Raw genomic sequence first — 27,495 nt, 5'->3', positions numbered from 1 at the left:
GCAGTGGTGAGGGAGGCACTGATTGAGGTAAGGGAATTCAGGAAAGATTTTCCACATTGGAAAATATGGGAGAGACGTTAGGAGTGCTGTCAACCTTCCAAGGTCTCTCAAATGAGGAGCTGACAGAACAATGTGAGGCCCTTAGTATGACACTGCACTATAAAGAACACTCAGACTTGGATGGCAGAGAGCTTGCACAGAAACTGAAGAACTTGCCTGACTTGCCATCGAAGACCATAACCCTGCTTGAGCTGCTGATGTTTATACATGAAAGGGGACTCTCAGAAATGTATCCAAATTTGTGGACTGCTATCAGAATGTATCTTAATTGGATTCATTTACAGGAGTGACCGTAGCTGAAGCAGAGAGGAGCTTTTCAAAGCTGAAGCTCATCAAATCCTACCTGAGCTCCACCATGTTACAGGAACGCCTTAGTGGCCTTGCTGTCATCAGTATTAACCATGCAATTGCTGGGCTGATCGATTTAAGCTGATCGACTCCGTAAATTTGTTATTTATTTACAAAAATATACATTTACGTTCAAAAGTTTGGGGTCACTTAGAAATGTCCTTGTTTTTGAAAGAAAATGTAAAAAATCTCCATTAATATAACATCAAATTGATCAGATATTGATCAGAAACAGTGTAGACATTGTTATGGTTGTAAATGACTATTGTAGCTGGAAATGGCTGATAAAAAAAAAATGAATATCTACATAGGTGTACAGAGGCCCATTATCAACTACCATCACTCCTGTGTTCCAATGGCATAGAAAGAGGAGTGGGAGGCCCCGGTGCACAACTGAGCAAAAGTACATTTTTATTTTATTTTTTATTTCACCTTTATTTAACCAGGTAGGCTAGTTGAGAACAAGTTCTCATTTGCAACTGCGACCTGGCCAAGATAAAGCATAGCAGTGTGAACAGACAACAACACAGAGTTACACATGGAGTAAACAATAAACAATCAACAAGTCAATAACATAGTAGAAAATAAAGAATCTATATATATTGTGTGCAAAAGGCATGAGGAAGTTGGCAATAAATAGGCCATAGGAGTGAATAATTACAATTTAGCAGATTAACACTGGAGTGATAAATGATCAGATGAACATGTGCAGGTAGAGATACTGGTGTGCAAAAGAGCAGAAAAGTAAATAAAATATAAACCGTATGGGGATGAGGTAGGTCAATTGGGTGGGCTATATACCGATGGACTATGTACAGCTGCAGTGATCGGTTAGCTGCTCAGATAGCAGATGTTTAAAGTTGGTGAGGGAGATAAAAGTCTCTAACTTCAGTGAATTTTGCAATTCGTTCCAGTCGCAGGCAGCAGAGAACTGGAAGGAAAGGCGGCCAAATGAGGTTTTGGCTTTAGGGATGATCAGTGAAATACACCTGCTGGAGCGTGTGCTACGGGTGGGTGTTGCCATCGTGACCAGTGAACTGAGATAAGGCGGAGCTTTACCTAGCATAGACTTGTAGATGACCTGGAGCCAGTGGGTCTGGCGATGAACTTGTAGCGAGGGCCAGCCGACTAGATCATACAGGTCACAGTGGTGGGTGGTATAAGGTGCTTTAGTAACAAAACGGATGGCACTGTGATAAACTGCATTCAGTTTGCTGAGTAGAGTATTGAAAGCTATTTTGTAGATGACATCGCCGAAGTCGAGGATCAGTAGGATAGTCAGTTTTACTGGGGTAAGTTTTGTTGCGTGTGTGAAGGAGGCTTTGTTACGAAATAGAAAGCCGACTCTAGATTTGATTTTGGATTGGAGTTGTTTGATATGAGTCTGGAAGGAGAGTTTGCAGTCTAGCCAGACACCTAGGTACTTATAGATGTCCACATATTCTAGGTCGGAACCATCCAGGGTGGTGATGCTAGTCGGGTGTGCGGGTGCAGGCAGCGAACGGTTGAAAAGCATGCATTTGGTTTTACTAGCGTTTAAGAGCAGTTGGAGTGTTGTATGGCATTGAAGCTCATTTGGAGGTTAGATAGCACAGTGTCCAAGGAAGGGCCAGAAGTATACAGAATGGTGTTGTCTGCGTAGAGGTGGATCAGGGAATCGCCCGCAGCAAGAGCAACATCATTGATATATACAGAGAAAAGAGTCGGCCCGAGAATTGAACCCTGTGGTACCCCCATAGAGACTGCCAGAGGACCAGACAACATGCCCTCCGACTTGACACACTGAACTCTGTCTGCAAAGTAGTTGGTGAACCAGGCAAGGCAGTCATTAGAAAAAACGAGGCTACTGAGTCTGCCGATAAGAATATGGTGATTGACAGAGTTGAAAGCCTTGGCCAGGTCGATGAAGACGGCTGCACAGTACTGTCTTTTATCAATGGCGGTTATGATATCGTTTAGTACCTTGAGCGTGGCTGAGGTGCACCCGTGACCGGCTCGGAAACCGGATTGCACAGCGGAGAAGGTACGGTGGGATTCGAGATGGTCAGTGATCTGTTTGTTGACTTGGCTTTTGAAGACCTTAGATAGGCAGGGCAGGATGGATATAGGTCTGTAACAGTTTGGGTCCATGGTGTCTCCCCCTTTGAAGAGGGGGATGACCGCGGCAGCTTTCCAATCCTTGGGGATCTCAGATGATACGAAGGAGAGGTTGGACAGGCTGGTAATAGGGGTTGCCACAATGGCGGCGGACAGTTTCAGAAATAGACGGTCCAGATTGTCAAGCCCAGCTGATTTGTATGGGTCCAGGTTTTGCAGCTCTTTTTTTTTACAGCGGAGCTGTTGGCCGAGGTTGGAGTAGCCAGGAGGAAGGCATTATCACAGATTTATCGGTGGTGACCGTGTTACCTAGCCTCAGTGCAGTGGGCAGCTGGGAGGAGGTTAGAGTGTCTAGTTTGAGAAACTGACGCCTCACAAGTCCTCAACTGGCAACTTCATGAAATAGTACCCGCAAAACACCAGTCTCAAAGTCAACAGTGAAGAGGTGACTCCGGGACGCTGGCCTTCTAGGCAGAGTTGAAAAGAAAAATACCTATCTCAGACTGGCCAATAAAAATAAAAGATTAAGATGGGCAAAAGAACACAGAAACTGGACAGAGGAACTCTGCCTTGAAGGCCAGCATTCCGGAGTCGCCTCTTCACTGTTGATGTTGACACTGGTGTTTAACAAAATTAGCATTACACAAGCTGAATTAAATCTAAAAGTCTTTGAAAATAAAAAGCTTGCGGTACACTCAGTTGTCCATTGGCATTTCATAGGGATACACTTGTTTTTGAGAAATCTTCAAAAAAATAACAGGAATTTCGCATTAATATGAAAAGCATATACTAAAATGTGAAAATACTACATGTCATGTTTCACAATCGATATCTATCTTATGTCTATATTGTTTTATGCCCTGCGGGTTCGGGAAGAAAGATGAGGAGTTCAACGGGAAAGTAAGCCTGTCAGGTAGCCTTCATTCTCGCACAGCATCCAGCCTAGCTGACAGGATGCTGTGCAATTTTTCACATAATTTTTTTTCTCTGGCCTCCATTGATTTAGTCACCCTAGTTTTGGCCATCCTACAAGGGTAAAAACTCCAATAACTTTTGAATGGATTATGATAGAGACATGAGGTTTGGACTTTCTTAGAGGTTATCTACACAATTAACATACTATTTCACCCATTGGTCAAAATATGCATTATTGATTGGACACCCTATCTAATTACATTTTATTGCCAAATGCATGCCTATCTAGAACAAACACAGCAATGTCATCCTAAATATGAACATAACCTTTTGCCACATACTGTTGGTATTAGGCCTACTACATCTGTTTAGAAACGTGTCTAGTCATAGCAAAACAATTGTGTGGGCATAGGGTAGCAACCCAGTCATTACAGTTTTAGTAGCCTACAACTTTCAAAAATTTTTCTAATTCATAATATCACTGACATTAATTTTATTATATCGAATATACAGTAGTACTAGGCTATAAACCCTTTGTGCTCACTTGTTCTTACTTTCGTTGATGGCAATTCAGTCAGCTGAGTGTAAGCGACAAACCAAAGCTGTCTCACGCACGAGCGAATTTCCCATCCACGTGTCTGAATACACGATTTGGAAGCAGGATCAAAACAAACCCTCTGATTGGTTATGAGAAAAAAATGCTAATGAGCTCTTAAAGGGCCATACACTACTCACGTTGTAATGCCAAAGATAACACAATTAAACATCGCCTGCATACTGCTGTTTCTTTAAGACCACTTTATTTATTTTTTATGTTCACGCCCAGTATTTGAGGGCGGAGAGATTTTGTAGCTGATGCCTGTGAAATGAAATCAGCTTGTTGCCGTTTGTCTCACAGAATCAAAGTTGCGGTGGAGTGATACGGACTAAATCCTCTTGGGTTTACAGTGAACAGAGACCATTTACTTTTGTCTATACACCGGTAATATCATCGAAGGACATATCTTGTGGTGAGTTCCGGGTCATAATGTATCAAATAAGATTGAACAGTGTAATTCACCTGTTGTTTTGTATTGTATATTTGGTTTGCTGGTCTGCCTGTGCTGTAAAATGTTGGACATTGTGCCATTGAGTCGCGCTACATTGTCTCTCACACCACCCCCGGTATAGTCGCTGGGACTATTCCCATTCATGATGTGTGGACATTTCTCACCGATATAGGACATTATATGGATATTTGACAATTGACTTGACGGTAGTTGCGTGTTGATGTGATATGGCAAACAATCGTAGCCAGCCACATAACATAGGCTTTTTTATTTTGTGTGCGCGTCGAATTGGCATTCCCTCTCTGGAGAGCTTAGTCGGCACCGTGTCGGCATTTCCAGTGTCTCCAATGGTTTTACTCAAACTCCAAACAAGCAAGCCATTTTTCCAAGTACTCAAGTTGGGAAATAACACATCTGTGTTTTAGTTTATATCGTCAAATTCGCTCAAATTTGCTTAATAACTTGCATGGTTTATAAACAAATTTAATTAGTAAGTGTAATAAGACAGATATGACAGGTTCCTTCAAAATTATCAGAGCGTGCTACGAATCTCACGATAAAGAAGAGGATCAAGAATATCTGCGGCCGCACAATAAATTATGCAATACACTTGACAGTTGAGAGAGATGGTTGTCATTCCCATATATCACTGCTTATTATGAACCAGAGGCTATTTTATATATATATATATATATTTCACCTTTATTTAACCAGGTAGGCCAGTTGAAAACAAGTTCTCATTTACAACTGCGACCTGGCCAAGATAAAGCAAAGCAGTGCGACACAAACGACAAAACAGAGTTACACATGGAATAAACAAACATACAGTCAATAACACAATATAAAAAAGTATATATACAGTGTGTGCAAATGTCGAGGAGGTAAGGCAATAAATAGGCCATAGTAGCGAAGTAATTACAATTCAGCAAATTAACACTGGGGTGATAGATGTGCAGATGGTGATGTGTAAGTAGAAATACTGGTGTGCAAAAGAGCAAAAAAGTAAATAAAAACAATATGGGGATGAGGTAGGTAGATTGGATGGGCTATTTACAGATGGGCTGTGTACAGCTACAGCGATCGGTTAGCTGCTCAGATAGCTGATGTTTAAAGTTAGTGAGGGATATATAAGTTTCCAACTTCAGCGATTTTTGCAATTCGTTCCAGTCATTGGCAGCAGATAACTGGAAGGAAAGGCAGCCAAAGGGGGTGTTGGCTTTGGGGATGACCAGTGAGACATACCTGTTGGAGAGTGTGCTATGGGTGGGTGTTGTTATCGTGACCAGTGAGCTGAGATAAGGCAGAGCTTTACCTAGCAAAGACTTATAGATGACCTGGTGCCAGTGGGTCTGGCGACAAATATGTAGCGAGGGCCAGCCGACGACAGAATACAGGTCGCAGTGGTGGGTAGTATATGGGGCTTTGGTGACAAAACAAATGGCACTGTGATAGACTACATCCAGTTTGCAGAGTAGAGTGTTGGAGGCTATTTTGTAAATGCCATCGCTGAAGTCGAGGATCGGCCTATAGGCTACTAATGTCAATTACCTGAATAGTTTTAGTGTCCTGTGCTCAACACATCCGTCTTGACCACACTCCTTATACATAAGTTCATTTTGATAGAATATTTTGTCAGGTAGATAGATAGAATATTTTGTCAGGTTTCCAGATAGTGGGTTGGGGGTGGAGGGGGGTGTAGTCTGTTGTGTGTGTGTGTGTTGTCAGTATGGGTGGGGGTGATGTTCAGAGTTGTCTTGAGTTATAGTAGGCTATATGTGAGTCAATTGAGCCCAATACAGTAGGGGGAGCCACTGGTTGACACACACTTGAGGGAACAGACTTTGGTCCGTGGCAGAGAACTGAATGGTAGTTGTAACAAAATACCGCCAGAATATACTTTTGTGCAACTTCCATGTTCTTGTATTGTGTTTGTCAAAACAACGCACTAAGTGGTTTTGCATGTAGGGTTTATTGCGAATGCATACAGGGTGCCATAGCAAACCTCTTTACACAGAATAATAGGCACTAAAGAAACTGAGGCAAATCTCTTTTGGTGAAGAAATGAAAAAGCATCCTCAGAACCTGGCATGTTGACAAATCCAAGGAGAGAAGAAGAGACTGGCTCCGTCTTTCTTCATCCAAGGCTGTCATTACCCATTTGCGGCAGACTCTCATTTGGAAGTGTATAGTGGTGTGGTAGTAGCCTAACCCTGTATTACAGTATTGATGGAGAGTTCTAAAAGGGTTCACGAGGCTACTTACATTTCAGCAGTATTTTGATAACACTTTGACCGCCATATAGCTGAAGGCTGTGTGATGCTGTGAATTAACCAAACATAGAGATTGTTCTCTGCTCTGCTAGCCAAGGGCCTCAGGAGAATCCTAGCATGAATCTCTGCCAGTACTGGAGGGATCCTCAAGTTTGATCTAGCAGCAATGTTGTAGAGAAGCTTTTCACTTTTTTTCTTCCCTTTTTTATTTTTTATTTTACTTTTATTTTTTTACAAATCTCATTAGTAGTGTAGACCTATTCAATATGAGCAAGTCTCTAGACCAAGCGTCAGACTCGTCATTTAAGCCTGTTTGTCGTATTTGCAAGTCTAGGCTCTGTTGTCTCGGCTACTCTGCATGGTATAGTCATGGTATAGTCAAGCCATTGGACTGTATGAGGGACAACGCTAGCCACAGGTCTGCTGGGTTGAGGTCGGAGAGAGATGGAGCCTGCCTCTCACTCAACCCTGTCTGCCAAACCCCCCATTTTGGTACATTTAGCCAACGAGTCTCCAAACCACAGCCAACTGTATGGTTTGATCACTATGACGAGCTGAGCGATTTGTCTAAATCAGCACTGTGCTTCACAACCACAGACAGAGAAGAGCTCTGCTAGCTTTCTGTTCCACATAGATCTCCTCTACGGACTGTGCTCTGCTCTGGCTGGATCAGCCAGCATAGCCTTTATTTATAGAAGGGTAGTTATTATGGATTATAAAGGTTGTCTTTAATGGTAATTATTGTTCTGACCAAATGACCAAGTACATTTACAGAATGGTAAATGTTCTCTATGGTAATGCCTGAGGCAAGGTCATCTCATCAGTACAGAGACAGACATGTTTAGAATCCACATTGATTTGAAGGTAAAGATCCCAATTTGTCAATATCAGTACAGTAGTCAATGGAAGTCTTAGCAGAGTAATATGCTTAACTCTCTCTCTCTCTTCTCCCTCTAGGCAGGTCTTAGCAGATTTCTGCCGAATGGATGATGAGGAGGATGATGTGTTTGTGCCAGACTCCTCCCACTGCTGGCGCACAGCCTTCAGGGAAATAAAGTACGAGGACAGAGGCACCCAGACACCCAGCCCTGCCCTGGCACTGCCCAACGACATGCTACCCTGTGGGGTGGCCCAGGAGCCCAGACCACTCTTCTATGGTGAGGCCTACAACACACACATGCACACACACACACACACAAACAAACAAACACAGTGTGAGAAATAGGTAAGAGTGGAACTCTGCTGTAGTCAGCTCCTGGCGCCTGATAGTCCTAGCCACAGAAGCTTTTATGACCTGTGTGTAGTGTACCCAGCTGCTTTCCCATTCAGATGGCGCCACATGAGGTTGTTTAGCCTGGCCCTGTGCAGACGTGACGACAGGCCATACCTGTATAACTGACCCTTTACTTGGACACCGTGGCGCTGTCTGTCAGTAATGCCCTCTTTGTCCTGGCACACTACAGATAACGCTGGTAATTTAAAAGATTACTGTGTGTAAATTTTGGAGTGTTATGAGGTGCAGGGCTTATGAAATTGACCTGACCAGTATCTATGGCCTTTTTCCTACAGGCAACGCAGGCTTTCGATTGCACTTTCCAGCGCGGTTTGAGCAGGTTGGAGACCGGGGGCCTCAGGAGCAGCATCAGGTGGAGAGAGGGAGGATGGAACGGCTTCAACAGCAGCCTCAGCAGCCAGCACAAAGCATGGAGGTCTGCATTGGACAGAAACTCCAACTCATCGGAGACCAGTTCTACCAAGAACACCTTCAACTGGTGAGGATACCCACCGTGACTGACTGCACAACACAGCTAAAGCACACTGGATAGGCCTACTGTACTCAGGGGCCTGCAGAAAGAGTGAGCACCAGAAGTGGCTTCTTTATGGGCATCCGTTGTAGTCATGTCTAAGTGTCCCATGTTTGTTTTGGCCAGTGAACATGAATTAGCCCATTGTTCTGACCTCTCATTCTACCTCTCCAAGACACAGCTTAACCAGGGCAGCCCCTCCCCCTCCTCAGCTTCCTGTTTATTTGTCTCTGCTTCTCTCCCCCCATTTCCTCCCTATGCTGCCACGGTGCCACAGGGGGCATGAAGGAGTCCACCACAGACATTATGGTCAGGGTGACATTGCTAGTTACTGTGCTGAATACGTTGAAGAGCTCAGACTGTAACTCTCTTGACATCAGTGGAGGCTGGTGGGAGGAGCTAAAGGAGGACATGCTCATTTTAATGGCTGGAATGGAATTAATGGAACAGAGTCAAACATGTGGATTCCATATATTTGATGTGTTTGATACTGTTCCATTTATTCCATTCCAGCCATTACAATGAGCCTGTCCTCCTATAGCTCCTCCCACCAGCCTCCTCTGCTTGACATACTATACATTTGGTTGTATTGGTGGTAGAACTGTGGATCTTTGAGATTTTCTTTCTGCAGAGCACCAATGGCACATTTTGAGGAGAAGGAAACACTAAGAGAGTCATCAAGCAGAAAAAAACTAAAGGCACACACTTACACACATAAACACACTCAACACACTCTCACACAGAGAAAAAGCAGAAGTGGCCGGACTAGGTAAACATGTTGTAACCCGAAGCTTGGCGCATGAGCCCGGGGGAACAGATGTGGTTAGGGAGTCTCCAGCCAGTCCTGCAGATCAGTTGCCCCCACCACCCACAATAGACTCCCAAATAAGAGGGCTGTGTGTCTGGAGGAGGGGCCGGGAGGGGCCCACTCACTTACTTTATCTAATGGGCTTAGGGGTTTGACCAACTAAAGACAACTGTCTTGAATTTCCTCAAAATCGCTTTCATGAAGTGCATGGACCTTTTCAGTCTCATATAGATAGATATTCAAGGCTTTATTTAGGCTCTGAAACTACATTTATGTCATCAGATTGGTGTAACTAAGCAGACTTCTTATTCGCTGATGTGTTTCTGATTTTCTCCCACACTCCGGCTGAGGTTAAATTAATACCACAGACTGCTGTCCTGTAGCCACACTGCACCGTGACTCATGTGATGTGACACAGGAAGTTAAAGGCAGAGTCAGGCAGGCGTTATGTTATCAGGGCTGCGATACACTGACTGACGTACAGCAGAGACAGAACCAGGGCAGAGGATGAGGAAGTGGCTCTTGCTCTCTCCTTACTCACTGGGTAAACGCAACAACAAGTGAGAGTAGTCAGAGTGAGAACACTGTGATGTCATATCCTGAAGCTGCATAGCTCTAGGGCACATACACTCCCACACTGCTAAGCCTAGCAAGTTAAGGAAAAAAACAACTGTGAGGTAACTTTTTATTTTTTTTCAAAGCCCAGAGAATAGTGGATCTGGATTATTGACTTTGGCAACATACTGTATATAGCAAACAACAGTTAGGTGTTATTTCAGTCCTTGAAGTTATTGACTACTCTCTTGTCATTCGAGTGGGCAGAATTACTGTTCTTGTCTGCAGAGCCCACTCAGCCCAGGGAGTTGTACAGGCCTGAGTCTCTGAGAGTTTCTCTCTGCCTGTCTGGCTGCTGTTGAGTGATGCTTGGACAGACTAACCCAAACAGATCAGTGTGTTTTTAATGCATGATCTCCAGTTTAGCCCATGGCTGCTATTCCTGGCGCTGTGCTTTCATTGTGTAATGCAGTCTTCAGCAGTGAGGTAGGTGACCCACCTCAGGCTGCTGGTGCTTGGCAGAACAGTCTGTGTGTGTGTGTGTGTGTGTGTGTGTGTGTGTGTGTGTGTGTGTGTGTGTGTGTGTGAGAGGAAGTGTGTGTGTGTGTGTGTGCGTGTATGTGTGAGCATGACTGTGATAGTCTTTCAATCTCTCACTTGGACTGCCACCTTTCAATGATATGTTTCTCGCTCTTGTCAATCGATCATTGCAATCATGTATTGTAGAGCATCAGAAGGCTTTCAAACGCAGTTTGACACCCATCTCCTTGACTGACTCATAAACAACCCCTTCCGTTTCCCTATCATCCTACCATCATGGCCCATGGCAGGGGGAGGCAGTAAGGTGCTTAAGTGTGTAAGTGGAGCGTTGGTGCTGACACATAAACTGCTCTCAGTCTGAGAAGGCTGGAGAGACAGAGCAGAGACCCCGAGAGCAGAGCAGTACTAACATGACATGAGGAGGGTAGCCATTTGAGACATGGCTGTAATGACAGTCACAATGACAGGAAGACTGCCACAGTCTGCATGGGTCGAGGAGCAGAGTTGGGTTACACCAAGACTCCTCCTGGTGCTCTCGATGAGTGTTGAAAACCCAAGCGCAGAATGTCCCTAGGGTATGTTTGTGTGTTTGTGTGTGTGTGTCTCAGATCTCCATTCCTTATCTTCTCACTGTTCTGTAAGGGCACTTCACTTTCTCTACAGTTGTTGAGATACAGATGTCTAGATTCCTGTCCTCTCCTGCCTGTTGGCTGTCCACTCCTGCCCTGAGATGTGTGGCTCTGAGTCTCTGGCCACTGGTCGTTGCCTGTCTGTGTAGCATATAAGCCAGTGCCTCTGTGAGCCTTAGGACAGACAGACAGACAGACAGACAGACAGCATCATGAGGCTCTGATAAAAACACATCAGGGTTGTGTTGGCGTGATGACATTCTGCATCTGGCTAGTGTCTGTTCTCTATCACTGGCTAAATTTAGAACCTGACCGAGTCGTATTAGACAGTTGGTGGTGTGAATCCTGAGTGAGCGACAGGGCTGGCCCACACCCCACCATCTCTGAGCTGAGCTGGGTGGAGGAACCAGAAGAGGAGGAAAGGGTCACTGTCAAACTCAGGGGCATTCTGCTGCTGATCTTAGAGGACAGGACATTGTGGCTGTGAAGCAGATATCATGTACACATTAGGTGCGGTTTAAGCAATGTTTGTTGATAAAAAGATATGAGCCCATTGTGTTAACAGATGGCCTGGAAGTATCTTGCCCTGGTATTGCTCACTGTAGGCCTACAAAACACTGTACAGCAATACTGACAGTCACAACTACCTGTAGTAATGGGCTTTGCCCTCTGTGAGAGCTGGCCTGTTCGGGTGTAATCACAGACAGATGGATGGGCTTGGTAATGTGCTTTGTAGTTGTAATTAGATCTAAAGAAAGGGTGTCTCAAGGCAGAACTGTGTTGCTATGTTAGCTGTTGTTAGGGCTCAGAGTATCTTCAGGTGAACTAGTTCAATTTGTGCTACGTATAATGTACATTTATGAAGAAGACTTTATGAAGCAGACAGTGTTATTATGCACTTAACCCTCAGTTAGCTTCAAATATATGCGACAACACAAAACTAGCACGATCAAGATTCCCAGAAGTCCCTCAAATAGCCAATGGCGATTCCCGAATTGTTTATTTTCTTTTTGTTTAACAAAAACTGGTGTGTGTGGAGCGTGCAGGAGCCGGTTTGCACCTGGCACCAGCTTATGCAACACTCTACAACAGCGTTTCCCAAGCTAAAGGTTACGACCCTATGTGGGGTCGCCTAATTTAAAAATGATGACAGGAACTAAAATAAAAAAGCACGCTTGGTTCATAGAACCGGGGTCATGTCAGTCACCTCCTGTAGCCGCTAGATACAGTTGTAATAAACAGAGCGGTTTCTGTTTTCTTCCTACAAATATGTCTCTATCTTTTGAACGGTTTAAGCTGTGGCAGAGAACCTGGGCCTTACCACAATGGAGAGTGCAGGCTAGTTATAAACAGCTTGATCTCTGTGGTTGGACACAGATGCTGCCTCAGCTGTTTTGTTAAGATGGTACAAGTCAACTCGGCAGTCACGCTTTGGTGGAATTGGAATACAATGGGATAATGTTGCCTGAAACTGCCAATGTGCTTACAGTGTATTGCCAAAACGTATTATCCAGCCTATTGCTGGTCTTTGTTAGTTTATGGCGTGTGTCTAAAAATAGCCGGGGTGTTATCAGGTCCAGTAGTGTCTGTTTCGTCTGTAGATTAGTTACTTTGTGGATCTAAGCTCAGCTCTCATACTGAGATGCATTTCTGTGGGTCTCCACCCTTCCTCAAGTGCTCCCTAATCCTATTTAGTGCAATTATCTTATCTCCTCCTTTCAATGGCAGAGATAGCATTATCCTCCAAATCACACACTATCCAGTTGGCTCTCTATCCAGAGAGGGAGGCTGCTTCGGATGTGCTGTTGGATTCTGCTTCCATAGACAAGAGCTGTGCAATGAATGTTTCTGTAGCATGGGGTGGTAGTTAGTGTTACACTGGCTGTATAGGGTTCTCAATCCTGCACACAAAGAGACGGTGTTAATAAGTAGTGCTGGGGACAGGCACAGACTGTTGTGAAAATATCAGCGCCATTCCGGTTTCTGGTTTTGACTTACTCCTCCTCAATTTACTCTGTTGATCCCTCTCACTGACAATCACCACACATCACTCACCAACAACCATCCAGAGCTCCAATTGAACACCCTGGTAAGTGAATGATGCCATCATTTGTCATTGACTATGCCAGTTTCCTGACTATCCTGTCCACATCCTGTTCTGACTCGGTTGTTTTTCTCCCTTGTTTTGTTGCAGTATCACCGAAACCAAAGGAACATGAGGCCCTTGTGGTGGCGCCTGGCCTCAGCTCTACTCACCCTGCTGTTTGAGCAGGAGGCCATCGCTGGAAGGGGGAGAGCAGGGTGGAGGTGATGGAGAAGACCAGCCCAGACCACCCCTCTCCTACAAGGACTGGACTCCTAATGGCACTGTCAAATGTAACATGGGTCAGTTTGGGGAAAAGAAGAGAGAAAAGGTCACCGCAGGACGGAGACAACCATTTTTTTTACAAGGTTCATTTTTTTCCAAGAAGATGCCATGTTGTTTCACGAGATTCCTCTACTGGACGATGTCCTTATTTTGGTAATTGTGTGATGTAGTATTTTGTACAGTCATTATTCCTGTTGAATTTGTTTGCACTTGTGTATGTGTACATCTTGAATGGCCTCCATGGACCTGGGAATGCCTTATCAATGTCTCCTGCCACAACCCAACGACTGTTGACATGAACCAAGCAGAAGAAAGCAAGATATGGAGGGATCTGAAGAAGGGAAAGAAGAGTGGTTCGTGGGGTTTTCTTTTCTGAAGTTTCCCAGGAAATAATCGGTCAAACTTGACAACTTACAAATTTCCAAAGGCACAGTTTCTCAGAACAAAGCATTTTGCACCTCAACTCGTCCTTCTCCTCAATGGGGTTGTGTGTATACTGTCATAATACTGTTATATTACATGTTGATTTTTCTTTGCTCTTCCAGTCACTTTCATTGCATTGATTTCAATAATTGTTTGATTTTCCCTGTGTCACCAAAAGTAATAAGAACAAAATTGTGGAGCCCTCGGTGGCTTCTAAGGTGGCTAGTGCCACTTTGTGGTGTGAAGGTTGATTTAGATTTATTATGATCCCCATTAGCCGACGCCAATGGTGACAACTAGTTTTACTGGGGTCCGACATATAACGAAAAAGACATTACAGACAAAAGACTTTTACAATTTAGATACAACTTCCGAGACAATGGGGATCCCACGAGTTACTTCAAGTTACTAAGAGAGAACACCGTATTTTCAATCATAGTCTATTTCTGATTGATCTTTTACTAATTCCATAAGTCCCAAAACTGGACCCCAGCCACTGTAAGAAACAGTGTGCTGATCATTTTAGTCTCTTAAGACTTTCAGGCCCTTCAAGTGGAGCTATGGATCCACATTGTTTGCACTATAGTACATTAGTCAGGAGTAGATTAGGTAACAAAACCAACCTCTGTTATTCAATGAAGGTGTTTAACTGTATCTGATTTGTCATGGTAACATTACAATGTTTTCAGTCACATTTCCATTCATTTTCATTCACATATCATCACAGGAACTGACCTATGGACCAACAGTCTGAGGTACGAGTGATGCTGGTTAACTGAAGGACTCATTGAAATTCCAGTGTTTTTTTAGCCCTCTAACTGATGTGCTTTTTAACCCACTGTCAGATATTCAATTGTATTCTGGACACCAATGCAATAATGTGCAAACAAACCAGTGAAACAACAGCCTTTCCTCTCCTCTCCTCTCAGGATTCTTACATGGGCTTGTATACTTCTTTTTGTACCTATGGGGTGATCTTGTATTAGTTCTTTGTCCTCGGATCCTGTGGTGTAACTGTTTGATAGAAATGACCACTGCTAATCCAATTGACAAGAGAAAGTGTCTGAGATTAGAAGTAACTGGTAGTGTGGAAGACTGTATTTGCTGTTGAAATTTGAATCTGTTTGATGTATTCTTGAAGATGCTGTTTGTTGTACATTTTATTGCCTTTTTACTTTACTTTCGTCCATTTTGAAGGAGCAGTATACATATTTTAGACACAACTCTTATTACCCGGTTATGTTTGGTCCTACAGTACTTATGTGTCATCATCTGTCTGTATAATCAGAGCTTTTATTTCAACCCTTCATTTAGAATACTGGAGATATGTCTCAGGGCCAGGGAAAATACAATACTTTTAGTAAGAGTTTCCCATGTAGAGTAGAAGGACAAAGGAAATTAGTTGTTAAGTCCAATTCTGTTGTCTGCATCAGTTGAAATACATTTGAAACATAACCATAGATACAAAGGTACACTTTAGACAGAGTGGTCAGATGATTACGCTTGCTATGACTCTGTTATGGCAGGGACTACGTTAGAAGCATGTGGGGCAGTGAGAGATCAGCTGAACGTTGGTGTTGTTTGTTGTTGTTTCCTGCAGATCCTGAACACTGAGCCAGTCACCGTAGCTTCCTGTCTCACTGTAGCACATTGACCCGTTTCTAAACTTGCTTATCTCAGTCTACTGTAGCCCACGTCTATGTGTACTGCTCCTCCATTTCCTTTAGGACTTTTGGTGTTGTTTTCAGTTTTGTATTTATTTTATATTTATTTTTTGTATATTCACCCTTTTCTACTGTATAGATTTTGTGTGCAATTTATCTTCCTTTTTTTGGTTCTAGATGTGTGTATGATACATTTGTTTGACTGTGCAGAGCGATGGTTGTCTGCACTGTGTCTGGTTTTCCCTGAGGGTAATAATCTCCAGAAATGGGCCCAATCGGTTAAGGCATTTATCTAAATCAGCCACGTCACGTCATCCATTCAGTAGACAGCAGTAGAATCTGTTTTCTGGTCAATGGCTTGGAGCTGGATCAGTAACCTTCCGATAATTTGCCTCGTTTTTCTTCAGTCACTGGGCATTGGTTATGGGTTCATTCCTTTTGGTCTTCTTTAGCGTTCTTTTGTAATCAACATGCACTGGAAAGTACTTTGCGTCTGTAGAGCTGGTGGCTCCCTGAGCTATCCCTGTGTTATTGTACAGTGTACTCTGGATCGTTCTCTCAAGTCTGTCAGGTGCTGAACTAGCTGAGTGTGTCTTTACTATAGCAGACCATTGACGAAGCTATAACCTGTATAGGACATTTTTTTTTATTTCTTTGAAAGAGAAACAAGCCACCATGATGCCCATAAATCATTTGGGAGAGAGGGTTCTGAAGCTGTGTAGTGCAGATAGTATATGGCAAGTCTATCTCAGCACTATGCAAGGCTACAGGAACTAAAAATAGTGAGTTTTGTATATTATGGATAAACCATAAGTGTCTTGAATTTTTGTAGTCCACTTTCTTTAAATTTGAAGTTTTTTGAGGAAGGTTTCAATTTGTATGTTTATTTTTTTATTATTTGTATTAAGAACCTTCCTTGGTCATTGTCTTCGTAACTTTTTAAATGTCTTTTCATATGAAAGGGCCAGGTTTTATACGGACAGTTTTTACGGTTTTAAATCCTTTTTAATACTTTTTGGATCTTTTTATGAGTCCAATGAGATCAAGTGCTTTTTCGTATAAAAATGAACTTGAAACATTCCTTTTGTGACTGGTTCTGGTGTAAACATGTTTTCAACGATAACAACAAAACAGAAAATGTATTTCACTGTTGTACACCATCTGACATCATCACCATTAAACCTGCTCCTTTCTAAGGAACCGATGAACTGTACATGTATTACTGACACCCTGGAAAATGCCTTTAACTGCTCAGTTTCAACTAAGTCTTGATTATCACACACTCTCTGTACTCCCAAGAAAAGAGACCCAGTGAAAATGTAGCATTTCTGTAAACATTGACTGTGTGTTTTCGAGACTGTACTGTGCACTCATTTATTTTTTAGCGTTTCATTTTTTTTGTCGAAGGACAATTTGTTATGTAGTGCAATATGCTGTACATATAAGAGCTTTTCTCTGCAAATCTTTTTCTGAATTTCTTCTTGGTTTTTTGGCTCTTTTTTTCCAATAAAATTGTATTAAAAGTGTAAAAGGTTTCTCTGTTATTTCTCTCCCCAAAAAGGTCCCCTGGTAAAAGTAGATGTTGTGGTTACTTGATAAATGACTCAAGTTGTGCTGAGGTAGAACTTATTATTCTCTCCCCTCCTACAATGTCAAACATCAAGACGTCCATGTGTTACAAGCATCATTGTGAAATGAAGCCACTTGAAACTAGCCAACCATCTAGCCAGCCAGCCATTAGAAGTTAGCCAGGCGTTTGGCATTGGTAGTGCTCATCACATCCCTCCTACTGAGAGTTCATTCATTTGGTGGGAGCGATGGGGCCTTCGGCCTGAGGATGAATGTTTAGCTGCTCTTTCTGTATACACACACAGGCCTGTCTAGCAGGGCGATAGCAACACTGAGGATGAGTAGCAACTACAGAAGACCTGTGTCCTGGTCTCCAGCAGAGCCCTGGTAAAGAGTGTCCATGGATAGAGCGAAGGAGAGAAGTGCCATCGCTCTGCATTACTGTCACTTCGACAAAGGGCAGAGCCACTGCTGCTGTGCTTGCAGATTACTTGCTACTGGCGCTCTGAGGGCAGGAGGCTTGATATATTGCCGATGACAGATATAAACATGTCCCTTGTGCATTATTGGACCCTGTAAAAGTGATGGAATATCATACTTAAGGTGAGGCCTTATGCTTTAAGGGAATTGTAAAAAAAAAAAAAAAATAATTTTCAACTTCATATTCATTATCTCCAGCACCAGCCCAACATCAACATATGTGAAAATTGCACCTTTCTATGTTTTGTAGTATAACAGATAGTGGGGGATAAGTGTTTCCAATGACATCATCAACTAATTAGTAGGCAATTAGTAGGCAATGCCTACTCATAACTGGTTAGAATCACACCATGCACACTGATGATATCATTTGAAACACTTACAGTGCCTTCTGAAAGTACTCACACCACTTTACTTTTTCCACAATTTGTTGTGTTACAGCCTGAATTTGAAATGGATTAAATTGAGATTTTTGTCACTGGTCTACACACAATACCCCATGTCAAAGTGGAATTACGTTTTTTGACATTTTTACAAATTCATTAAAAATGAATAGCTTAAATGTATTGAGTCAATAAGTATTCACCCCTTTGTTATGATATGCCTAGATAAGTTCAGAAGTAAAATATTTCTTAACAACTCACATAATAAGTTTCATGGACACTGTATGCAATAAAAGTGTTAAACTAGATTTTTGAATGGCTACCTTTTCTCTGTACCCCCCCACACAATTACCTGTAAGGTCCCACAGTCAAACAGATACTTTCAAACATAGATTGAGCCATAAAGACCAGGAAGGTTTTCTGATGCCTCACAAAGGACACCTGTTGGTAGATGGGTAAAAAAAAAGCAGACATTGAATATCCCTTTGAGCATGGTGAAGTTATTAATTACACTTTGGATGGTGTACCACTACACCCAGTCACTACAAATATACAGGCATCCTTCCTAACTCAGTTGCTGGAGAGGAAGGAAACCTCTCAGGGATTTCACTGTGTGGCCAATGGTGACTTTGAAACAGTTACGGAATTTAATGGCTTCGATAGGGGAAAACTGAGGATGGATCAACAACATTGTAGATACTCCACACAATACTAACCTAATTGACAGAGTGAAAAGAAGCAAGCATGTACAGAATAAAATATTGCAAAACATGCATCCTGTTTGCAAAAAAGGCACTAATGTAATAATGCAAAAATGTGGCAAAGCAATTAACTTTTTGTCCTGAATACAAAGTGTTATGTTTGGGGTAAATCCAATACAACACATTACTGAGTACCACTCTCCATATTTTCAAGTATAGTGGTGACTGCATCATGTTATGGGTATGCTTGTTAAGGACTGGGGAGTTTTTCAGGATAAAAAATAAATGGAATGGAGCAAAGCACAAGCAAAATCCCAGAGGAAAACCTGGTTCAGTCTTTTTTTCACCAGACACTGAGAGATGAATTCCCCTTTCAGCAGGACAATAACCTAAAACACAAGGCCAAATCTTCACTGGAGTTGCTTACCAAGAAGACAGTGAATATTCCTGAGTGGCCGAGTTTTGAGGTAACAGCTTTGACTTAAATCTACTTGAAAATCTATGGCAAGACCTGAAAATGGTTGTCTAGCAATAATCAATATTAGCTCCTATAAAAAAAGGGTTCCAAAAGGGTTCTTTGTGGTGGGATAGGGTTCTATCAAGAACCGCTTTGATCAGAATAACCTTTTTTTGAAGACAATGTTTCTTTGTAAGGAAATATGTTCTACCTAGAGCCTTTAACCCATGACAGTCTAAGCCCTGTCTACGCTTGGGAGGGGGGGTTCTACTAAGCTGCAGTGAGGGAAAAAAGTACATGATACCCTGCTGATTTTGTACGTTTGCCCACTGACAAAGAAATGATCCGTCTATAATTTTAATGGCAGGTTTATTTGAACAGTGAGAGACAGAATAACAAAAAATAACAAAAAAATCCAGGAAAACGCATGTCAAAATAAATAAATAAATTGATTTGCATTTTAATGAGGGAAATAAGTATTTGACCCCTCTGCAAAACATGACTTAGTAGTTGGTGGCAAAACCCTTGTTGGCAATCACAGAGGTCAAACGTTTCTTGTAGTTGGCCACCAGGTTTGCACACATCTCAGGAGGGATATTGTCCCACTCCTCTTTACAGATCTTCTCCAAGTCGTTAAGGTTTCGAGGCTGACGTTTGGCAACTCGAACCTTCAGCTCCCTCCACAGATGTTCTATGGGATTAAGGTCTGGAGACTGGCTAGGCCACTCCAGGACTGTAATGTGCTTCTTCTTGAGCCACTCCTGTGTTGCCTTGGCCGTGTGTTATGGGTCATTGTCATGCTGGAATACCCATCCACGACCCATTTTCAATGCCCTGGCTGAGGGAAGGAGGTTCTCATCCAAGATTTGACGGTACATGGCCCCGTCCATCGTCCCTTTGATGAGGTGAAGTTGTCCTGTCCCCTTAGCAGAAAAACATCCCCAAAGCATAATGTTTCCACCTCCATGTTTGACGGTGTTGATGGTGTTCTTGGGGTCATAGGCAGCATTCCTCCTCCTCCAAACACGGCGAGTTGAGTTGATGCCAAAGAGCTCCATTTTAGTCTCATCTGACCACAACACTTTCACCCAGTTGTCATCTGAATCATTCAGATGTTCATTGGCAAACTTCAGACGGGCATGTATATGTACTTTCTTGAGCAGTGGGACCTTGCGGGCGCTGCAGGATTTCAGTCCTTCACGGTGTAGTGTGTTACCAAATGTTTTCTCGGTGACTATGGTCCCAGCTGCCTTGAGATCATTGACAAGATCCTCCCGTGTAGTTCTGGGCTGATTCCTCACCGTTCTCATGATCATTGCAACTCCACGAGGTGAGATCTTGCATGGAGCCCCAGGCAGAGGGAGATTGACAGTTCTTTTGTGTTTCTTCCATTTGCGAATAATCGCACCACCTGTTGTCACCTTCTCAGCAAGCTGCTTGGCGATGGTATTGTAGCCCATTCTAGCCTTGTGTAGGTCTACAGTCTTGTCCCTGACATCCTTGGAGAGCTCTTTGGTCTTGGCCATGGTGGAGAGTTTGGAATCTGATTGATTGATTGCTTCTGTGGAAAGGTGTCTATTATACAGGTAACAAACTGAGATTAGGAGCACTTCCTTTAAGAGTGTGCTCCTAATCTCAGCTCGTTACCTGTATAAAGGACACCTGGGAGCCAGAAATTGCTCTGATTGAGAGAGGGTCAAATACTTATTTCCCTCATTAAAATGCAAATCAATTTATAACATTTTTTACGTGTGTTTTTCTAGATTTTTTTGTTGTTATTCTGTCTCTCACTGTTCAAATAAACCTACCATTGAAATTATAGACGGATCATTTTTTTGTCAGTGGGCAAATGTACAAAATCAACAGGGGATCAAATACTTTTTCCCCTCACTGTATATGGAATAATACCAAGGATCATTTAGCTATTTGATTTTGAATTCTGAGACCCCTTGAAGTTTAAAAAAATGTATATTTTAAATATTTTTGGAAAAAATGTTTTGCCTTACTGCTACAAATGCATTAAATAACAGATTCACAACATGGAACAACAGATATTCCCCCCCCCAAAAAATTATAGAGATGTTCATCCTTTTCAATAAGGCGTTGAAAGTTTTTTCAAGGTAAAACATGTATTCCTTTGGTTTAGTGCCAGGAATGGACATTTTGGTTGTCAAAAAGAAGGAAACTGTTTCAGTCGGACGGTACTCCTGAAAAAATAGAGATGATCATCCTGTTCAATAAGATATCTAAGGTCATACTTTTTAAAGAACTGATTAACATATTTGCCAACATAAAACACACACTTTGGTAAATGAAATGTTCATGTAACTTTTTAATACTTGTGGTACGTAACAAAAACATTTATAGACTATTTGTGGCTCCTGCCTCTCATCTTTCTATAGAGGGGTCATAATAGTTTATAGTCTAAACCGTTTGGATGCTACATATGATTTTGTGAGAAGACCGATTTTTTGGGATGTCTCATGGTCTGACAAACACCACTCTAGCTCTGTCACCTTTCACTGCAGATGCGGAAGTGCAACATCGGCGGATGAGGTGGATTGAGACCTATCCAATGCAAAAAAAAAAACGATATCTCTAGCTGAGGGATTTTCGTGGAGATTTTTTTATTGTGTAATTAGATTTGGGCAGGGGCACGGACGTCAACTCATTAACATCCTAATAATTATTTTCTGGAAGAAAGGCTTCTTTGATAATTCTTTGGAAGGCAATAAGGGTTCTACATAGAACCATACATAATATTTCCCAGCATGCTCTGTTGTTTGTTTTACTGTAATATCTGTGTTCTTGAATGTACATTGATTCGTTGATTAATTTTATGCTACACAAAGATAAATATGATACAGTTTTCTAAACTAATCCAATCTGTTAGTAATTGGATTTATTGCACCTGTTATTGAGATGGTTGTTCCAGTTTAGATGATTGAGGTAGTCTCAGTATTTCATTTTTCCCTACCCTGGCAGTCATTCTGAATGTAGGCTGCGGGTGATTACCATTTCACTTGTTGGATATCCTAACTTTGGCTGGATTCCAATAGAAATTACACATCACTTTGTAAGCCGGCATAATGTGACTTGCAGGCCTGTAAACCAGGACTTTCCATACACAACTGTGTTAGGGTATAACTAGGCCCTCAAAGAAAGGCCTTGTGATATATTTTTTACCTTAATTTAACAAGGCAGGTCAGTTAGGAACAAATTCTTACTTTCAATGATGGCCTAGGAACAGTGGGTTAACTGCCTTGTTCAGGGGCAGAACGACAGCTCGGGGATTCAAACTTGCAACCTTTCATTTACTAGTCCAACAATCTAACCACAAGGCTACCCTGCCACCCCATATGTAATGTATTGTCTAAAATTATTAAATTGTAAGGGCTAATAAGTCTCGTGGAACCTTTCATAGAGGGTTCTAGGCAGAACCGTTCATAGAGGGTTCAAGGTAGAACCATATACATGGGGTTCTTTGAAGAACCCTACACAGAGGGTTCTAGAATGAACCCTCTGCAAAGGGTTCTACCCAGCACCAAAAAGGGGCCCCCAATGGGGACAAACTGAAGAACCCTGTATGGTTCTACTTAGCACCTTTTTTTAGGTGTAGGGCTCTATTCAATCTGTATTGCTGAAGTTGAGGAATGTTCCCGCGTTAGCGGAGACAGCATTCACGGTAAACGCTGCATTTGCTGGCTCAATCGGAAATTACTTTTACATTTGTATCGCGCAATCTGTAACGCTTCAGTGACACAGATTGAATAGAACCCCTAGTTTATCTCCTTTGGACCATATCTTACAAGGATCATCATTACAAATATTACAGTAAAACCCAGTGTCATTTTGTTTTCAGCTCAGGCTGAGTTGAATAGACCAGTCAAAGCTGTGCTCTGTGTAAAGTAATCTCCCCCAGGGCTGACACGTGGCAGTCCGATTGTCATGGCTGCCAGGTAAGATTTCACACCCCAGTGACACCTGACTAACCTGTTTGGCCACTTCCAGCAGGAGAACTCCCTGGCCTCAGGCACTGGCCCCAACTCACGTATGTGTCAGAGGATGTGGAGGAGTCTCAGCACAAGACTAGAGAACAGCTATCCCAGCCATGGAAAAACCCACACAACTATTCACACTTGTAGATATTATAGGTTTGTCATTTAAAGTATCTCTTCAAATCCTAAAAAAAGCAACAAGAGGCTAAGAATCTACCAAAAGGTGAAAGTGAAAGAGTATTTGACCAAAACAAGTGAAGCAGTCAGGCCAGGTGTATCAGTGCAGTGATTGTACTTTGTCTGCTCTGAGGGGGGAGGTGGTAATCCTCTCCTGGGTTCACTCTCCCTCAGGGGGTGGAAGTCTGAGGCTCTGCTCTGCAGCAAGAAAAGGTGGAAGGCCCCATGGTTCCCTGGCTCCCTAGTCTGCTCCTCTTGGCTCAGCACTTTTGTGGGCTTGAGTCTTGGCTGTTCTTGGCACAGACAATGGGCTCTTTGTTCCCCTGGCCGCCCGCTGAAAGAGGCACCCATTAGAGGGAACGTCTATCTCTGGGGTCAGGCCCAGGGGTCACTCACAAGTGCAGCTCTTGTTTATGTCTGCAAAGCCAATCAAAACAGTGCAGCCTAAGTACGTAGTTAACTCGTCCGTGTCTGGGCCTTGTGGCTGAGCGGGGGCGGCTCACAAGAAGAAAAAAAGAGAATACGCTTGTGATTGTGCTCAGCTGATTTCATTCTGTCTGTGTAGCCTCTGGTAAGTTCTGTTTTCTCTCTGCTGAGGCTGAGAGTGGTGCTGAAGGCATCAGATAGGCACGGTATTAAGAAAAGAAAGTAGCTGTGAGCTGGAGAATAACAGCAAATTAGTGCTGACAGGCACCTCATCACCCCCTGTGTTCCACTAGCCACAGAACCCCCATCCCCAAGCACTGTACTCCTACCCAACACCATCTCACCCAAACGGCAAGGTAATTACTAACAGCGCACTCATTTCGTGAAGCTATCATTTCAGAAATACGTTTTTCTGATGGGAGAAGCGAGTGACTACAGCTCATTTGAATGTGGCTCCTATGACATTGTTAGTACATCTATTGTTTTTATTCTCTGTCATGCAATGTGGCATCTTGTCTGGCTGTTGTGAGTCATTTCCAACAGTCAACAACAAATAATGATCTCTGTGGCTCAAGTAAGAAAAGGACCCGTTTTCTGTATATGTTCTGTATATGTTCCAAGTTTGTGGAACATTTTCTAGTTGAAAAGAAGTGCCATTAGTTTCATTATTCTGTTTGTTGATGTCATGGCTGTTGCTACTCTGTAAAGCCATGCCTCCTCTGAACGGATCTGCAAAGTGGGCTGTTTAGAGGGGGCTGGGACCAGTACAAAGGTCTGCTGAGTGACAGCACCAAAACACTGTGGTTCTCCTGATTGCATGAAGTTGATGGCAGGGTACTGGTGTTGTCTGGGAAGACATATTAAAACCGGGATAAACCAACCTCATGATTACAGCACTTCTCTCTTTTGTTTAAGATTGTCCTTTAGATAGCATTGTGTATTGTTTGTTTTTGCCTTTAATTGTCTTGTCTTTGCTTTGGCTAAACTAATACCGGAGGTGCCTAGAGGTTCTGACTCACTACCTGAAGCACTGTTGTGTTGTTGTCTGGGTAATAACAAATGAACAGTATTACTAAGCATATGTCATAGTCAGTTGATAGTCATTGGTAACACCATTCTATCTTGCTTGGCACTGCCAGAGTTATCTCCATGCTCCCTCTGCAGAGGCAATGGTCTACTCATCAAATAACAACCTCAGCCGTGTCAGAACAAACACAAACACAGAAGGCTCTTCAAAGTTTTCTCCATCTCCTCTCTCTCTCTCTACTCGTCTCTGTACACATCGAACACCAGGAAAGTCTACAGTTGTCATGGAAACTCCAGCTAAGCCAATGCAGCCACATGGGATGGTGAGGGCATAGGGCTAAGCTGGACTGGACTGGACCGGGCATGCTTGGGGCAGTAGACCTCCCTCGGAACAGACTCCCCAGCTCCCAAACCCTCCATCACCCAACTCTAGCCTCCCAGCCCCCTAGCTCCCTGCAGCCCAGCTCTGCCACCAAATCACAGCTGTAATGAAAGCCACAGCACACACAACTATCAGCAGATGGATCTGTTGACTCTTGGTCAATACTGAAAGGATAAGTATTTATTGTGTTTTCTTTCCTGCAATTGAAGGCAAGGCGATACAGTGTGTGATTTTAATATCTGTGCATGAAACTTTAAGTCACTTCAGTTCAACCGTTTCTCAATTACTATGTCAGGCTACAGATGTAGGATCTTAATTTGAGCCAATTTGCTACAGCAGGACAATAATCCTGCAGCAACAGGAAATGTGAATTATCATGTGGATTTTAATCAATGGACATTTCTGTAGGGGTTGATACATTTGTCTTAAGGGAAAGTCAAGTCTGAAGTTTCAAAGTGGAAATTACAAACTTCAGAAGCCTTTTAAACCCTCAAACAAGGAAAGTTGTCCTGCAACAGGGTGATCAAATTAAGATCCTACATATGTATGAAAGTTATGTACTATAGTGGTATAGTGCTTCTAGACTACCTGACATGATGACTCCTTGCTGTCCCCAGTCCACCTGGCCGTGCTGCTGCTCCAGTTTCAACTGTTCTGCCTTATTATTATTTATATTTACTCCTGACAACTACTGTGATTATTATTATTTGACCATGCTGGTCATTTATGAACATTTGAACATCTTGGCCATGTTCTGTTATAATCTCCAACCGGGACAGCCAGAAGAGGACTGGCCACCCCACATAGCCTGGTTCCTCTCTAGGTTTCTTCCTAGGTTTTGGCCTTTCTAGGGAGTTTTTCCTAGCCACCGTGCTTCTACACCTGCATTGCTTGCTGTTTGGGGTTTTAGGCTGGGTTTCTGTACAGCACTTTGATATATCAGCTGATGTAAGAAGGGCTATATAAATACATTTTATTTTATTTTATTTGGTATAAATAAGGCAAAGATGCATTTAATTCATGCTTAGAGACGTAGGCTTGAGAAATAGGCATGGGATTGGGAATTGAGAACAGGGCTACAAGTGTTTCTAAATGCATGTGATTTGGGACAGTAAGAGTTCATCTCTTTCTCTCTGTCCATATTCTGTATTGTGTTGCCCCTTTAATTCTTATTTTCTTTTGAAGCCGTCTCTGTACAATTACTCTAAAAGAGAAGTTGTGCCATCAGCGTGCGGCACTGTGAGTTCCCCTCTGTTTACCAAGAGCAACACAGAAGAGCCTAGTCCTTTGTTGAGCGCCAGTCACTCCCAGCCACACAGCTGTGACACACACGCAAGCAGAAGTAAAAGCACACATATTCATGTGCACGCACACACACAAACTCTTGACACACATACACACAGTTAAAAGTATGCGTGCACACGCACACACATGCGGACGCACATTCACGCATGCACGCACACACACACACACACACACACACACACACACACACACACACACACACACACACACACACACACACACACACACACACACACACACACACACACACACACACACACACACACACACACACACACACACACACACACACACACACACACACACAAAATCTCTGACTCACAAACTCTAGCCATATCCTGCGGTCAAGGGGAGGGATTTAAAATCCTCCAAGCAAAGAACATGAACCTCGTGAACTTGCCTTTTTTGTCTCTGCCGGCTATTGTTTTCTGGACAACATTTTCCATTTTGTCGCTTTCACAAAGATTTAAGCTTTTCTGATAGGCCCCAATTAAAGGATCTAAACTGCAGACTTTTATCTATGCTTTGGAACGTCGCTTGAGGAGACTCAAGCACAGGTCTAATTATGCTTGTAGATGTCACTCAATATACAGGACATAAACAAGCTGTTGAGAACTAATTGTCAGGAAAAAGTTTCTCTCAGATGAAAATATGACAGTCACCATGGCCTCCCGAGGACACATCAGGCTCAACCCTCTGTGCTCCGTCCGTATGCGGTGTTCCAACACGCTATCACAGCTTATTGTGAAATAGACACAAATTACTTATTTGAAACTCGTGCAAGGCACACGTATTACATGATTTTCATCACAACGCATTTTGTGTGAATTACACGATTTTCTTTCTTCATAGCATATTCGTGTACATTACACAAATTCCAATTTGTTGTGGCTAGCGCTAGCTAGGCTAGCTAGGTGGCTAACAGTAGCTAGGCTAGAAGTTAAGGTTAGGGGGCAAGGTTAGGGGATAGGGGTTAAGGTTAGTTAGTTAACATGCTAGGTTAGTTAACATGCTAGCTAAGTAGTTAAAGGGTTAGGTTTAGGAGTTCATTTCAAGGGTT

The 27,495-nt window shown here is 42.8% G+C and overlaps 1 protein-coding gene across 1 annotated transcript; it reads left to right on the top strand.

Moving 5' to 3' along the window:
- The first annotated feature begins 4,274 nt into the window (after window positions 1–4,274).
- Window positions 4,275–17,056, top strand: bmf1 (BCL2 modifying factor 1). Its single transcript, XM_024430049.2, has 4 exons — window positions 4,275–4,430; window positions 7,697–7,896; window positions 8,309–8,511; window positions 13,271–17,056. The coding sequence occupies exons 2-4, from the start codon at window positions 7,722–7,724 to the stop codon at window positions 13,385–13,387; spliced, it is 495 nt and encodes a 164-aa protein (XP_024285817.1). The 5' UTR covers window positions 4,275–4,430; window positions 7,697–7,721; the 3' UTR covers window positions 13,388–17,056.
- Window positions 17,057–27,495: the final 10,439 nt, after the last annotated feature.

The sequence above is a fragment of the Oncorhynchus tshawytscha genome, linkage group LG08 (genome assembly GCF_018296145.1).
Source record: "Oncorhynchus tshawytscha isolate Ot180627B linkage group LG08, Otsh_v2.0, whole genome shotgun sequence".
Classification (NCBI taxonomy): Eukaryota; Metazoa; Chordata; class Actinopteri; order Salmoniformes; family Salmonidae; genus Oncorhynchus; species Oncorhynchus tshawytscha.
Note: the sequence above shows the minus strand (reverse complement) of the source record. Positions and strands in the feature narration are given on the sequence as shown.